The following is a 14,174-nucleotide window of genomic DNA, read 5'->3' on the forward strand; positions in this document are numbered from 1 at the left end:
AGGACACACGGTCTATCTTGTCCATATTATATATGCTAATACGAATGATAAGCCAATCAGAGATTTTGAATGCCGGGTTGTAACTCAAGAAATTAAAGGGCAACCCACATCTGATACTTTATATTTCTCGCTGTTTCTTTTCACTACAAACTGTCTAAATCAAGCAAGTGATCAACCAGCACATGGATCAAAACGCGGTTTACCAGTTATTTGTCTCGACGTATCATCCTGACCCAAACGTGCACAAGCAAGCCGAACTCAATATCAGAAATGTACGAGCGTTATTGAGCGTATATACACACGGTAATATAATCGAGACTGACTACTCCTTTTATCTAGTTCGAGTCTCAGGCAGGCTTTTTGCCTCTTGTGTTGCAGATCCAGGCTGCTGAAGAATTGGAATTGGGGGCACGCCAAGCAGGTGAGTTACCTAGAGATAAAACATAAGCATTGCTATATATATGCTTACGTTGAAAATAGCTGCCATCTACTTTAAAAACTGTGTGCATAAGCATTGGAATCGTTCAGCAAAGGGACTTGCGGAAGAAGACAAAGCTGTCATTAGAAAGAACATTCTTCATGCGTTCATTACTACTCCGGCTGCTGTACAGTAAGTAGCATAAATTCATGAAATCATCAACAGTGTGTGCTCAATGCTAGATTTAGAGTGCAATTGGCTGCTTCGTTGAATTATATTTTGAACAGTGATTTTCCTGAACAGTGGCCCATCTTCATCAATGAACTAGAGGCATTTTTGACATCTGATGACATCCGTGTCGTGCATATTGGTCTCGTTGCTCTGAGAGAGGTGGTCAAGGTGTACCAGTAAGTTGGCAATACTGTTACCATGGCGACGACATGACTGACAGCTGCTGCATTTATGCATAGGTGGAAAGCAATGGAGCGTCGAGAGCCTTTGCAACAGATTATCAAGCTCACATTCCCTTCCATCCAAGAGATTTGCAACAAATTGCTACAACTGGATACTGCTGAAGCAGGCGACATGCTCAAGTTGGCTCTCAAGATTTATCACTCTAGTATTCATGTCGATTTACCCAAATGCTTGCAGGAGCATACTGCGCTTGTTGGGTGGTGTACCATCTTCCTGCAACTGGTAGACAAAAAGATTCCCAACGAGGTTCAACCTGCAGATTTGGAAGAGAGAGAAAAGTTTGGATGGTGGAAGACCAAGAAATGGGCCTACCACTGTCTCAATCGACTGTTTGGCAAGTATGGCAATCCAGCTATACTTCCGTCCAGTTTGACAAAGTACACTTCGTTTGCCAAGTCATTTGTCACCAACTTTGCACCCAATATTCTACAAGCGTACCTGCAACAAATCGACGGCTGGATCAAGAAGGAACATTGGATGTCAAATCGATGTTTGGCCTTGTCAGCTGCCTTTTTCGATGACAGCATTAAACACAAGATCACCTGGCAGATCATCAAGCCGCACACAGAAACACTGGTGGCTCAGTTTCTGTTTCCTCAACTGTGCTTTTCCAAAGAAGACGAACAGCTGTGGACTGAAGATGCAGTTGACTACGCCCACAAAAAGATGGATCCTCTGGAAGACACATCTTCCACACAGCAAAATGCCATTATGCTGTTGATTGATCTCGCCAAAAACCGCAACAAGCACACGTTTATGAGCATTCTAGGATTCATTCATGGTGTATTGAACAACTACATCGAGACGCCGGAAGACCAAAAGAATGGACGCGATAAAGATGGTGCCTTGTGCATGATTGGCGCTTTGGCTCCTGTCATTGTGGGTAGTTCAACTGAAGTCGAGGAGATGATGGAGCCTTTCTTTGTCACGCATGTGTTTCCCGAGTTCAAGAGTCGATTCCCTTATCTGCGCGCAAGAGTAAGTGGGTGCTGTGCCATGACAGTTGAAGCTATTGACTCACTTTATACTTGCTGTCTACTAGGCTTGTGATATTGCAAGACACTTTAGCGACTTGGACTTTTCAAACGAGCAGGTAAACGGCTAATAGGTTTGCACCATGCACGTTGGTTGACATCCAGCTATATAGAATCTTGCCATCTTGTATCAAAATGTGCTCGACTGTTTGCGCGATCCTGAGCTCCCAGTAAGAGTGCAAGCTGCTTTGGCCTTGCAGCCCATGACTAGACATGAAAGTGGTACGTGTGTGTGTGTGTGTGTGTGTGTGTGTGTGCAATGCACTCTGGAACGCCCTACGACTAACATCACTCTACAGTGTGCGAGGCTATGGGGCCCAACTTACCATTCATTATGCAAGAACTGCTCAACTTAACTAACGAAATTGACATCGATACCCTTGCCAATGTCATGCAGAGCTTTGTCGAAGTATTCGCAGCACAGTTAGCTCCTTTTGCACTTCAGTTATGTACACAGCTGCGAGACGCCTTTCTGCGTATCATGGAAGAACTTGCCCAAGCATCGACTGGAAACACTCTAGAGGAAGATGATGCCAATGCAGAAGAGAGGGGCGAAAAGACAATGGCCGCTATGGGCGTATTGAAAACCATTGGCACACTTATCCTCAGTTTGGAGAACACACCTGACATCCTCCAGCAACTCGAGAATGCGCTATTGCCCGTGATCACCTATACATTGGAGTATCGCATCTTCGATTTGTACGATGAAGTATTCGAAATCATAGATTCCTGTACATTTACCTCAAAGACTGTAACGCCAACCATGTGGGGTGTGTTTGAATTGATTTACGGCTCCTTCAAGGAATCTGGGTGTCAATATATGCAAGAAATGCTGCCCTGCTTGGATAACTTTGTTGCCTATGGTAAGGATGTGTTCATCTCGAATGATCAAGTCAAGCAGATGCTGTTTGATATGATTGAATGGGTCATGAAGAGCGAAGACATGGATGAAAAAGATCGAGTGTGTTCTTGTAAATTAATGGAGGCCGTGCTGCTCCACTGCCGTGGGTCTGTTGATATGGTAAAGTATGTGTCACTTTCTTGCTGCGCTGTCATCTAACAGATACTGTGTGCAGTTTGTAGCGCCCTTCTTGAATCTTGTATTTCAGTACATCTTTACTGGTCAAATGAAGTCGACTGAATTCAAGATTCATTGTATCGAAGTTGTAAGTTCATAACGCACCATTGCATTTCAACGGCGCTATTGACAGTGTGAAATAGGTGCTCAATTGCTTGTATTACAATACGGAATTAACGCTTCATATTCTCGATCAAAACCAATGGAGCCAAGGGTTCTTTACACTATGGTTTTCATGTCTCGATAAATTTTCAAGGTTCGTGTCCAAATACAATCTGTAGTCATGCTGACGTTGCTAAACAAACCGCTAGAGTGCATGATAAGAAATTAGCCATTGTTACCTTGTGTTCCTTATTAGCATTGCCAGCAGACAAGATTCCCGTTTCATTGCAATCAGGATGGCCTCAAATCTTGACCAGTGTGTCACATGTGTTTGAAAGTTTACCAGATGCCATCGAAAGTAAGTTTTGATTATATAATCAGTGTTATTCGTGGGTATTCAGTTTATCGGATTACACAGATCGACAATACCTAGAAACAATTTATCAAGGCACATATGAAGAAGACGAGGACGAAGACGAGGACGAGGAGGGCGATGCAGAGGCCCAAGAGGAAACTGGTGACATTGAAGAAGAGGAGGATGAGGACGAGGATGAAGATCAAGATGAAGACGAAGAAGATAATGATGAGGAAGAAGATGAAGGTAGATCAGGGCAGCTCAATTTGTGCAATACCAATAGAACCCCAACACAATGATTTGATTATTAATAACTTATTCTAGATGGTGATGTTCAAGATGAAGATGCCGAATATCTCGAGTTTCTGGCAAATCAAAAGATTCAAGAGAATGGCGAGGATTCTGAAGACGAAATGGAAGAGGAAATCCTGTATCAATCACCACTGGACGAAATCGACCCGTATGAGTGCTTTGAGCAGGTTTTTAGAGGTAGTTTTGCTATTGAATGTAATGTCGTTTTGATAACTAACAGATTTTTACTAGATATGCAACAAAACAAGCCTGATTTATACGCTCATGTCACCAAGGACCTGACCGTAGTCCATCAAAATAACATCATGTCTATTCTATCTCAAGCAGAACAACACCGCAATGAACTATCCACCGTATAAAGAATTCTAAATTAGTACATTTCATTGGAGTACCTTTTTCAAAGTTGATTAAATAATCAGGTCGATGGAAAACGGCAGATCGTTTCCAGAATTGATCAGCTCCGTTGCAAATAGTTGCTTACTTAATGAAACACTTGACCATATTAAGAATGTCTGAAGGCTTCAAGTGGTTCTTCCTTGATGACAAGATACGATAATTAAAATATACAGGGAGAGGAGATGTCTACATTATAACACACGGCTTTTTTTTTACTAGAGAAGCAGAGATGAGATGAGCAAATAGTTTTTCGGTACGTTTTAAGCTTGAATATCATGGCACACAACAATTTCCTTTTCCAGGCAGCTCGATGCCACTTGGCCTTTCCATTGCCAATAAAGCGGTGAATGTCTCATAATCAAAACTTTCCTGCAATGTGCCGTATAAAGAATTCTGGATATATCTGAAGTTTATTTTTAACATAGGCTACACAGGATTAAATGTGGTAGGATTTGATTGATTCAGCCACATGCTTACTACCGTCTCGACGAGGATAATGGTTATATCAAGAGGACAGTTGTATGCAAACCTCAGAGAATGGCAGGGCCGGAAAAATGGACACATGGAGTCAATTCATGGTAAATAAGGGTTGGAAAATGACAGTTACTTTGTTTGGAAAAGTCTATGGATTACATAAGAAACCTTACCCATCATCCTCGGACTGAAAAGCGCTCTTTCTATAAAACTGCTTGTAAAACAGCATTTAGTATATAAACACCCAAGTTTTTAATTCAATCTTTCTTGTTTTCTTTTTTCTTTTCTATACAAAACTCAAACTCTCTTTCTTTAAAGATAATCAACATGGTTCAAAAGGCTGTTCTCGTTACTGGTGGCGCTGGCTACATTGGTAAGCAGTTTTTGATCTCCACAGACGTAATGAACCAAATCACTCATATGCATGTCCTTTAATCTAGGTTCTCATACCGTTATCGAATTATTGAATGCCGGCAGAGAAGTCGTCATTTATGATAACCTTTACAACGCCTCTTATGAAGCTGTCCGCCGTATCGAACAAATCTCTGGTAAGAAGCCTCATTTCTACAAGGCTGATATCCTCGATAAGAAGGCTCTTTTGGAAGTGTTCAGCCGTCATCCTATTGATTCTGTTATCCACTTTGCTGGCTTGAAAGCTGTCGGTGAGTCCACTCAAATCCCTCTTGATTACTATTACAACAACATCACTGGTACTATTGTCTTGTTGCAAGCCATGAAGGAGGCTAATGTAAAGAACATTGTCTTTTCTTCTTCTGCAACTGTATACGGTGAGCCCCCCGTTATCCCTATCCCTGAAACCAGCCCTACTGTAAGTGATTGATCTGTAGGACACACTAGCACGGGTACTGACCTTTTTGACATGTAGGATGCCAAGAGCCCTTACGGTCGCACTAAGCTCTTCGTTGAACACATTATTCGCGATCTCTGTACTGCCGAAAAGGAGTGGAACGCCGCTCTTCTCCGTTACTTTAACCCTGCTGGCGCTCATCCCTCTGGTATTTTGGGTGAAAACCCTACTGGTGTCCCCAACAACTTGATGCCTTACTTTGCCCAAGTGGCTATTGGTAAGCGTGAGTACTTGTCTGTCTTTGGCAACGATTACCCCACTCGTGATGGCACATGTATCAGGTAAGATTTGCTAGTGTTGTGCAATCCGACGGGAATGGTGTGTCTGATATTTGCTTCAATTGATAGAGATTATATCCATGTCGTTGATTTGGCTGAAGGCCATTTAGCTGCTCTCAAGAAGCTCGAAGATAATCCCGGTTGTGTAGAGTATAATTTGGGTACAGGTGTTGGATCCACAGTTTTGGAGATGGTACACGCTTTCCAAAAGGCTGTTGGTCGTGAATTGCCTTACAAGATTGCTCCTCGTCGTCCTGGCGATGTCCCTGACCTTACTGCTGATCCTGCCAAGGCCAACAAGGAATTGGGCTGGAAGGTCAAGTTCTCTTTGGAAGAGGCTTGTGCCTCTTTGTGGAACTGGCAAAGCAAGAACCCTGAAGGTCTTGAAGGATATCCTTCTGAAGCTCCTAGCGAATGTGTCATCAACTACCTTTAAATAATCTAATTTTATTAACGCAATTTAAATCATTTCCCTCCAACTCACAAAGAAACGTAATATACTTTTTCTTTTCATTTCAATATTATTATTTGGCCTCACTTGAACATGTAAATAATTAGTGGGCTTTCATAATAAATATATCAAACCATTAAACTCAGTATGCGTTTTCACCTTTGTATCATGCTCTAATGTCCACAACATTTGCAAAGTCTGTTAGTTACGCTACCTTGTGAAGTCAATTCAATCGCTTGAGAAGATTAGCGTTCTGACCTTTGCAGCGCTCAATGAGGCTCTCACTTTATATTGTAGTTTAATTATATGATACATATGGGTATTTGCTTAACTGAGAAGCACTAATAACATGAGGCAGTGGCGACCATTACATTTAATCGAGCAGCTCTAGCCTTGAGATTAGCATTTAAACTTGCCTTTCTGAACAATGATAATTCACATATAGACAAATTGCATATTTAAGTATCCAAGTTAGGTTCTAGTACTATTTAATTTGCAATTCCTCTCCTAATAATAGATTCATAAACATCGCTTACATTCATGATTTAAAGTGGAAGCATTGATTTTGCCAGCCGTCGCCCAAAAGGTATTATAACCCCGACTGTTTGCTTTCACCTGAAATAGAAATATTTGACTCAATTTTGACTTGATTGAGTTATTCTGCTTACTTCGACTATATAAGTCGTGGTGATTCAGCAATACTCCCTTCAGTATTTATGGAGTACTTTTCAAGGCGCATCCATTGGTACTAGTTATAAGATATGTTTGAACAAATCTATCGAGCAATCTGTAAAATAATGATATGAGGTTTTTGGCCATAATGTCGAAATTTTACATATGAAGACCTCACAAATTAAGCTTCAGGGGTTGCGTTGGATCGATAGAAACATTTTGATTCAATATATACCATAGTAGAAGTCTTCATTTTCAAGGTGAAAAACGCGATCGTTTGATTTTCGATGAAAAGCATGAGGTACCCCTCATGGTTTTTGGTCGATTTTTGGTCATGTTTTTTGGGTCCCCAAAAAGTTGGGCAAAGCTGTCATAAAGCAAATGCTAGCTGAGAGCAATTGTTTAGTGCTATCCCAGCTATCTAAAACGGCTCCTAGCACGAGAAATCACAGCTCCAATGCACCTGAATTTCGACGTGTCCTGCGTATATTTGAACACTAGGACGCGATACAACTACGCTGTTTCCTCGAATATGAACTGTTTCCATCAACACGGATGTGAATCATACATGGATAGTCAGATCCACCTTAACAGGTTGATATAGAGGGTTTCCTGGTGGTTTCAGAAAGTTAAAAACTAAAAAATTTAGCAACATCCAGGCACAGAGAGTTTCATCACTCAGTCAGCTCCCATCGTTGCAATCAGATTGAAAACAGACTTACCATTTACAAATGTCAACCAATGATGTACTGAGGCATTTAATGTGGCTACACATTTTGGAGCCAACAGTGATATGTTACGTCTGAAAATAATGGCTTGTTGACAGATTGTGCGTTGTTAAAACATTCGGGTCATGTTGGACAAATTTGGGCCATAAAATCCAGCCTGTGGCTATTGTAATGTCTTGCTCAACTTATATATTGAATTGCCACAACGTACATGATGAATGAATTCGACAGTACTGGAATTTGAGACTACATTGCGGTCATGATAGCCTACGACATTAGTCATCGGGGGGCTAAATAAATCAAAGAAAATGATAATGTTTGTGCTCCCATGTTACAATGCCATCACATCATAGCCATCGTGTAGAATATGATAATTGACGTAGTTGCCCATTCAGCATTTTTGACAATGTGTTTATCAAACAAGACAACGTTTATCCATAATCCCTCCTCCTCCTCATGAAATTGACACCTCCGCACATGTTCTTGTTTAGCATATGACACATTTTTACCCCTATTGGTCTCTTTTTTTTTTTTTTTTGATCAAAAAGTGGAATCATCTCTACCGTGGAATCAATTTTACCGGTGGTGAGATCTGTCTTCTTCCTGATTCTTACGGGAGGGTTGAAGATGAAGGAGATCAAGATGATTAAGAGTCACATGGATGTTGGTTTGGTTTGCCTTTGTAGATCCAGCATTTGAGGCGCATTTTAGTGTTTTTGAGCTAAATTGCAAGATGTGGCTTTTATGGTATGTCATTGCAGCAGCGTACGACGTCCCCCTTTCGTCCTTGAGTGTAAACATCATGTATAATCAATGACCAACCTTAGCCAAATTGAACTGATACCATATCATGCGGCAAATCACTGTGTTTCAAACATGGAATTTTGATTTTTTTTTTTTTGCGGTTTCTGAGAAGAAAAAAGTCCGCTGCATTAAAATAGGGCAAATTATAATCATACATCCACCTCTCTTTTCTTCTTTTTCTTCTTCGCGAAATTTAATACAATCAATCTCTAAAAAAAAAATGTCTACAAAAGCTCCTCAAGCCTACGAAGTCAAAGAGCTCGGTGGAACTCCTGAACAAGAAGCTTACATGCGCGATATCATTGATCAATTCAGTGTAGATACCACCTACCTCAATCAGATTCGCGATCACTTCATGGCTGAGATGGATAAGGGTCTCGAGAAGGAAGGTGCTACTGTTGCCATGATCCCATCGTTTGTTGAGGGTCGCTTGACTGGTGAGTGGTCAATTGATTTCACATAGAGATTTGTATATTGACATGTATCGTTTTGCAGGTAAGGAAGAAGGGCATTTCCTTGCTCTTGATTTGGGTGGAACCAACCTGAGAGTTGTTCTTGTTACCCTCGAAGGCCAAGGCAAATACAAGACTGTATCCTCCAAATCCAGAGTTTCTGAAGAATTGAAGACTGGTCCTATGCGTAACTTGTGTGGTATGTTATTTTTCATCTCCCAATGGCACCCCCCAACAATCATACTATATTCTATCATCCAAATGAAACCTCGAGAACTCCGAATTAACATGGCTTTTATTTTTCCACTTTGTTATATAGATTATATTGCCGAATGTGTTGACACTTTCTTGACTGAGCAAGGTCTCGAGGATCAAGAGGTTGAGCTTAACTTGGGTTATACCTTCTCCTTCCCTGTTCTTCAATCCAGAGTAAGTAATTTGTCTTTTTGAGAGGGAGAGAAAAATGGAAAATGGCATGGAGTTTCAATTTGTATTCACACTTCTTATCAATATCAGATCAATCGTGGTGTTCTTTCTACCTGGACTAAGGGTTTCGCCTGTACTGGTGCTGTTGGTAAGGACCCCGTTTTATTACTGCAAGATGCTCTCTTGAGAAAGCATGTCCCCGTCAAGGTCTCTGCGCTTGTCAACGATACTGTCGGTACACTCTTGTCCAATGCATACAACAAGCCTGCTACATTGGCTGGTCTCATCTTGGGCACTGGTGCCAACGGTGCTTACATTGAAAAGTTTGACAAGATCACCAAGTGGAAGGGCCCCAAGGCCACTGCTGACGAAATGATTATCAACATGGAATTCGGTGCCTTTGACAATGAACGCAAGATTCTTCCCTTGACCCGTTTCGATAACAAATTAGATCGTGAATCTATTAACCCTCATGCTCAGCTCTATGAAAAGATGATTTCTGGTATGTATCTCGGTGAGATTACTCGTAACGTGTTGACCGATATGATTGATCGTGAGCTCCTGCTCAAGCGTGATGAGAACACTTCCCTTGCTTGGTCCAAGGATATCTCCAGACATTGGTCTTTTGAAACTGCCTTCATGTCCAACATTGAGTCTGATAGCTCTTCCAACTATGAAAACACAAAGGAGATCTTGGATACCAACCTCAACTTACACGATGTCACTACCACCGAAGCTGGTTTCATCAAGAAGATTTGTGAGCTTGTCGGTAAGCGCGCTGCTCGTCTTGCCGCTGCCTCTATTGCCGCTATTGTCAAGCATTGCGGTGTTGATGCCGATGGCTGTGATATTGGTATCGATGGCTCTCTCTACGAATTCTACCCCTCTTTTGAAACCAGAATGTACGAAGCACTCAGTGAGATGTTGCCTGAAATCACTGATATTCGCAAGACTGTCCGCCTTGGTCTTGCCAGAGATGGCAGTGGTGTTGGTGCTGCTCTTACTGCTTGTGTCGCTGCTCGCATGGAGACGGCCATTGTTTAAATCATGTATCTCAATATGCATTCTACACACAACACACATCAAAATGATTAGAACTAGAAGGTTTATCTATGAGATTTGTGTCTCTAATGTTGTATTTTTGTATCCATTCATCTTTTTCTTTTTATCGCCATTCATCTTTCTCTTCCCCCCCCCCCTTTCTTCTTTTATTCTATTTTAGTAGACACATACAGAAAATCACCATATTTTTTTTCTTATTCTTTCTTATTTTGTAAATGTTGTAGATGATGTTCATTTTAGCATTTCGTTTTTTTATTTCTCTTCTTATAAATTGTATAAAATTATCATATCTTATTTCATTTTAAAACACCCTTTGTTGAATTATAACTGATAGACACTGCTAGTAGAGGTGATGCCGTTAAAGACACATGTGTTGTTGACGGGAATGTACTGATGAGTTATCAGTTTGATCGCTTCCTGAGCTGCCAAGCCACCTAAGAGAGCTGCCATGTTTGCAGTTTCCAAATCGCCGAAACGAACACTATACAAATTGGAGATTAAAACACGCCATGATGGGGGGGGGGGAGAGACATGTATTGGTTCAGCTTACTAGTTTGTCATGACTTTGTTCAATATGTCAGTCGCTAATATCTCCTCCGCATCTTCAGATGTGATGCCCATACTCTCCATCAATGATTGTGCCTGATGCTTCAAATTTTCAAAATCGGCTTGAGATGCTTTGGTTGGTACTTGTCAGTGCATCGTACAGAACGAGCGAGAGTCTCCTCTTACCTGGCAAACGACCATGTTCTAATTGGAATCTGTCAGCGGCTTTGTAAATGAAGTAATAGCAGAAGTTTTCTTCATTCTTAAACAAATTGACTAATAGAATAATTTAAAAGTTTAGTATAGGTTCTGCCTGAGCTATAGATGAATATGAAACTGCATTTCACCTAATTTGTCAGGCTGTACATGGTTCTCTGTCATGGCCTTGTACTGAATCACTCTAATGTTGGATGCGTTTTTGCAAAAGAGTTCCACTGTCTCCTCAGGGATATGGACATTGGATCCTTCTGTCAATCCTGCCACTCTCTTTTTGATAGCGTCTAAATCAAATAAGGCTTTTTTACGGTATCTAATCAAGGATTCGTCAGTCATCCATTATTCATGTGGGATACTGGACAGGTTCACTTACACATTTTGTAAATTGATGTAATTGCAAGTGTCAGATTTCATGTCAGGCAGTTTGCCAGACAAGGGAAGCTGTCCGCCGCCCTCATTTTCAACAAAATCTCGCACTGCTCTGGTCAATATCCAGAATAGAGGCGACTTTTAACAAGTCAATTCAGTCTGTATGCTGTTGAAGAGCGAGCTACATGTTGAGTACTACTTACGTTGCCATGTGCACTTTGGCAAGACGGATCCTCAAATATCTGGCGGACTTCAGACGAGATCTGTCAAATGTTCAGTTACGAGTGCATGATACAATCAAATGTGTACACGTACAGGGTTTGATGGAGACAGTCTCCAGGCATTCGCAATAGCCTCCTCAAAGTTCTCCTCATCAGGTGTTCTCATGCCTGCTCTCAATGCTTTGATAAACTCTTGTCGTTGCTGATAGGTTTGTGGTGCCTGTCCCTCATGCGCTTTCTTCCATGCCTCCACGTAGATCAAGATGATTACAACAAACGGGATATGGCTGTGATCTGTTTGATCCAATGAATCCAAGTCAAAGGTGGATACATAGTCGCTCAATTGTTGGAAAGGACATGATAAGCGAAGGTCGACTACATTTTCAGGATGCGTCTCGATGACTGTGTGCTCTGGCGCTTGGATGGTAAACATGCCGACAAGACCTTTACTCTTTACTGCTATTAAGCTCTTTCCTGACTCGACACAGAGAGGTGATAACTTCATCAGATGGATGTCTGGTACATTGACTGCAATGATCATGGTGAAGGGGTCGAAAAAATCGGTTTGGTTATCAATCAAATCATAAGGATCCTACATTACATGCCATTGTCAGTACTTGGTTCTCACAGACCATTCCAGAGGTCAAGAAACCTTTTCCACAAACGCCACATTGGCATCCTCATTTAGCTCTTGGATCAGCTCTGATGCAGACTTGGCTTTGGACTCTCCAATCGACTCGGGATCCAAGAAGAAGTTGCTGCGAATGTCGTCCTTGGTAGCTTTGCCTCCATCCACAATAGTGACATTACCAACACCTGCATTTTCATGATAAATCGTCAGCTGAAAAATGAGCAATTATCACTTACCAGGAAGTACGAGGTTCTTGATGATCTCGCAACCAGTAGAGTTTGCATTTATCAGACAAATATTGGCGTGCTCCAAAGCTTCTTGACCTGTCGCTGCCCAAAGTCTGAAGGAAAACAACATCAACAACTGCGGCATTTGGTCATCTAAGACCTCTCTAAATACCTGAGCTGTCTATCGTATTTTTGTGTCTTCAAATCGATGATGGTACGAGTAGTTGCAGACATATCAGCTTGAATTGAAAAGGGATAAAATAAAGCAGAAGAGATGGACTTTGATTACATTGCTATTTCAGCGTAATTTCAAAACGCGTGACGTTGAGCAATGCTTTGTAATGCCATGCTGGACATGCTATAATTCAAATCTGAATCTGATCATAGGATGTGATATTGGTCTTGTTGCATTCGTAGAGGTTTGACTGTATAAGCAGTGAAAACCAGAGTTGGAATAGTAGGTCATTCAAATCCATAGTCATCCAATGATCCACATCTACCCCAATATTGGCGCATACAGCCGATGTTTGTACTAAATGCTGAAATATATTTTTCGAGTATACTGTACTATCCAACCTATCCCATTACGCTTGAAGATGGTGTCGTCCTGCGGGCTGTCGCCGTGAACATTTCAAATCAGTAGCAATAAAAATCTGCTACATAAAGTAGATTTCTAACAGTCAATTATTAATTTAGAGAATGAGAAATCGAATTTGCTGTTTGAATACTATGGTTTTGCATCTTCGCTTCGCTGCGATCAAGCCCTTATATAAATCAATGTTACCAAGTGTGCTTAGTTGTCATAGATTTTGCACCTTTGCTTCACTACGGTAAAGCCGTCATTAAAACCATTGCTATCAAGCATTGGATCCAATACCTAATTACCATGCTTTTGCACCTTTGCTTCGCTACGGTAAACACCCCTCCCCATTGTCGGCTTCTCCGGTGGTTTTATTCACCTTTATCCAGCTCTCAATTCTTTAAGATTATACTTGAAAGAATGTGATTGGCTTGTCTATTTTTTAAAACAAATAGTTTTCCAGTATACATAGTGAAGACAAGGCCGATTCAAACACGTCCTAATCAATCAAAGTACCGTCTACAACTTTTACTACAGATACAGCCATCATTTATATAGTGTTCAAAAAGTTTTATTAATAGCTTCTGTCCAAATTTCGCAAATTTCAAAAAAATCACTGATTCCTCATCATCAACGCGTTCTATCTAAAATCCAATTACACTATCGTCTTCTCCGCAAAAATTCGCTATAATAATATGCTACTTTCAAAGCGAATTTCGAATTGAAATTCAAAGAGAAATCAAAAGAGAAATCAAAAGAGAAATCAAAGCGAATAGAGAAAGCTAGGGAGCGATGATGTTGTTTTATAATCTTCAAGGAAGGCTGATATTCAAGACGGTTTATTTCGCAAGCATCAGTTAAAAATTATTCAGAAATCTAAACAAAGTCAGCATACAGTATCTTCTATCTCAACAAAGGCTTATATATATATATATATATAGTGAAGACCTGTAGAAGAAAGCATTCTACGCACGATATCAGTGCCATTTAGAACATCCAG

The 14,174-nt window shown here is 40.9% G+C and overlaps 4 protein-coding genes across 4 annotated transcripts; 3 read left to right on the forward strand and 1 right to left on the reverse strand.

Moving 5' to 3' along the window:
• Window positions 1-182: 182 nt before the first annotated feature.
• On the forward strand, window positions 183-4,132 carry ATC70_002594 (uncharacterized protein; the record flags this gene model as incomplete). The annotated part of the gene is made up of 14 exons (XM_064821965.1): window positions 183-272; window positions 340-421; window positions 481-610; window positions 667-825; window positions 889-1,870; window positions 1,935-1,985; window positions 2,040-2,148; window positions 2,226-2,947; window positions 3,003-3,092; window positions 3,148-3,260; window positions 3,316-3,464; window positions 3,525-3,707; window positions 3,786-3,950; window positions 4,005-4,132. The coding sequence occupies 14 exons, from the start codon at window positions 183-185 to the stop codon at window positions 4,130-4,132; spliced, it is 3,153 nt and encodes a 1,050-aa protein (XP_064681651.1).
• An 838-nt stretch (window positions 4,133-4,970) lies between these two features.
• ATC70_002595 (uncharacterized protein) lies at window positions 4,971-6,225 on the forward strand (the record flags this gene model as incomplete). Its single annotated transcript, XM_064821966.1, has 4 exons — window positions 4,971-5,016; window positions 5,084-5,472; window positions 5,530-5,792; window positions 5,859-6,225. The coding sequence occupies 4 exons, from the start codon at window positions 4,971-4,973 to the stop codon at window positions 6,223-6,225; spliced, it is 1,065 nt and encodes a 354-aa protein (XP_064681652.1).
• Window positions 6,226-8,664: 2,439 nt separating this feature from the next.
• On the forward strand, window positions 8,665-10,366 carry ATC70_002596 (uncharacterized protein; the record flags this gene model as incomplete). Its single annotated transcript, XM_064821967.1, has 4 exons — window positions 8,665-8,881; window positions 8,940-9,095; window positions 9,216-9,325; window positions 9,413-10,366. The coding sequence occupies 4 exons, from the start codon at window positions 8,665-8,667 to the stop codon at window positions 10,364-10,366; spliced, it is 1,437 nt and encodes a 478-aa protein (XP_064681653.1).
• Window positions 10,367-10,705: 339 nt separating this feature from the next.
• On the reverse strand, window positions 10,706-12,828 carry ATC70_002597 (uncharacterized protein; the record flags this gene model as incomplete). The annotated part of the gene is made up of 10 exons (XM_064821968.1): window positions 10,706-10,865; window positions 10,935-11,061; window positions 11,117-11,206; window positions 11,278-11,459; window positions 11,520-11,653; window positions 11,719-11,778; window positions 11,831-12,328; window positions 12,389-12,552; window positions 12,604-12,707; window positions 12,767-12,828. The coding sequence occupies 10 exons, from the start codon at window positions 12,826-12,828 to the stop codon at window positions 10,706-10,708; spliced, it is 1,581 nt and encodes a 526-aa protein (XP_064681654.1).
• Window positions 12,829-14,174: the final 1,346 nt, after the last annotated feature.

This window comes from Mucor velutinosus (genome assembly GCF_035048745.1).
Source record: "Mucor velutinosus strain NIH1002 chromosome Unknown tig00000093, whole genome shotgun sequence".
Taxonomy (NCBI): Eukaryota; Fungi; Mucoromycota; class Mucoromycetes; order Mucorales; family Mucoraceae; genus Mucor; species Mucor velutinosus.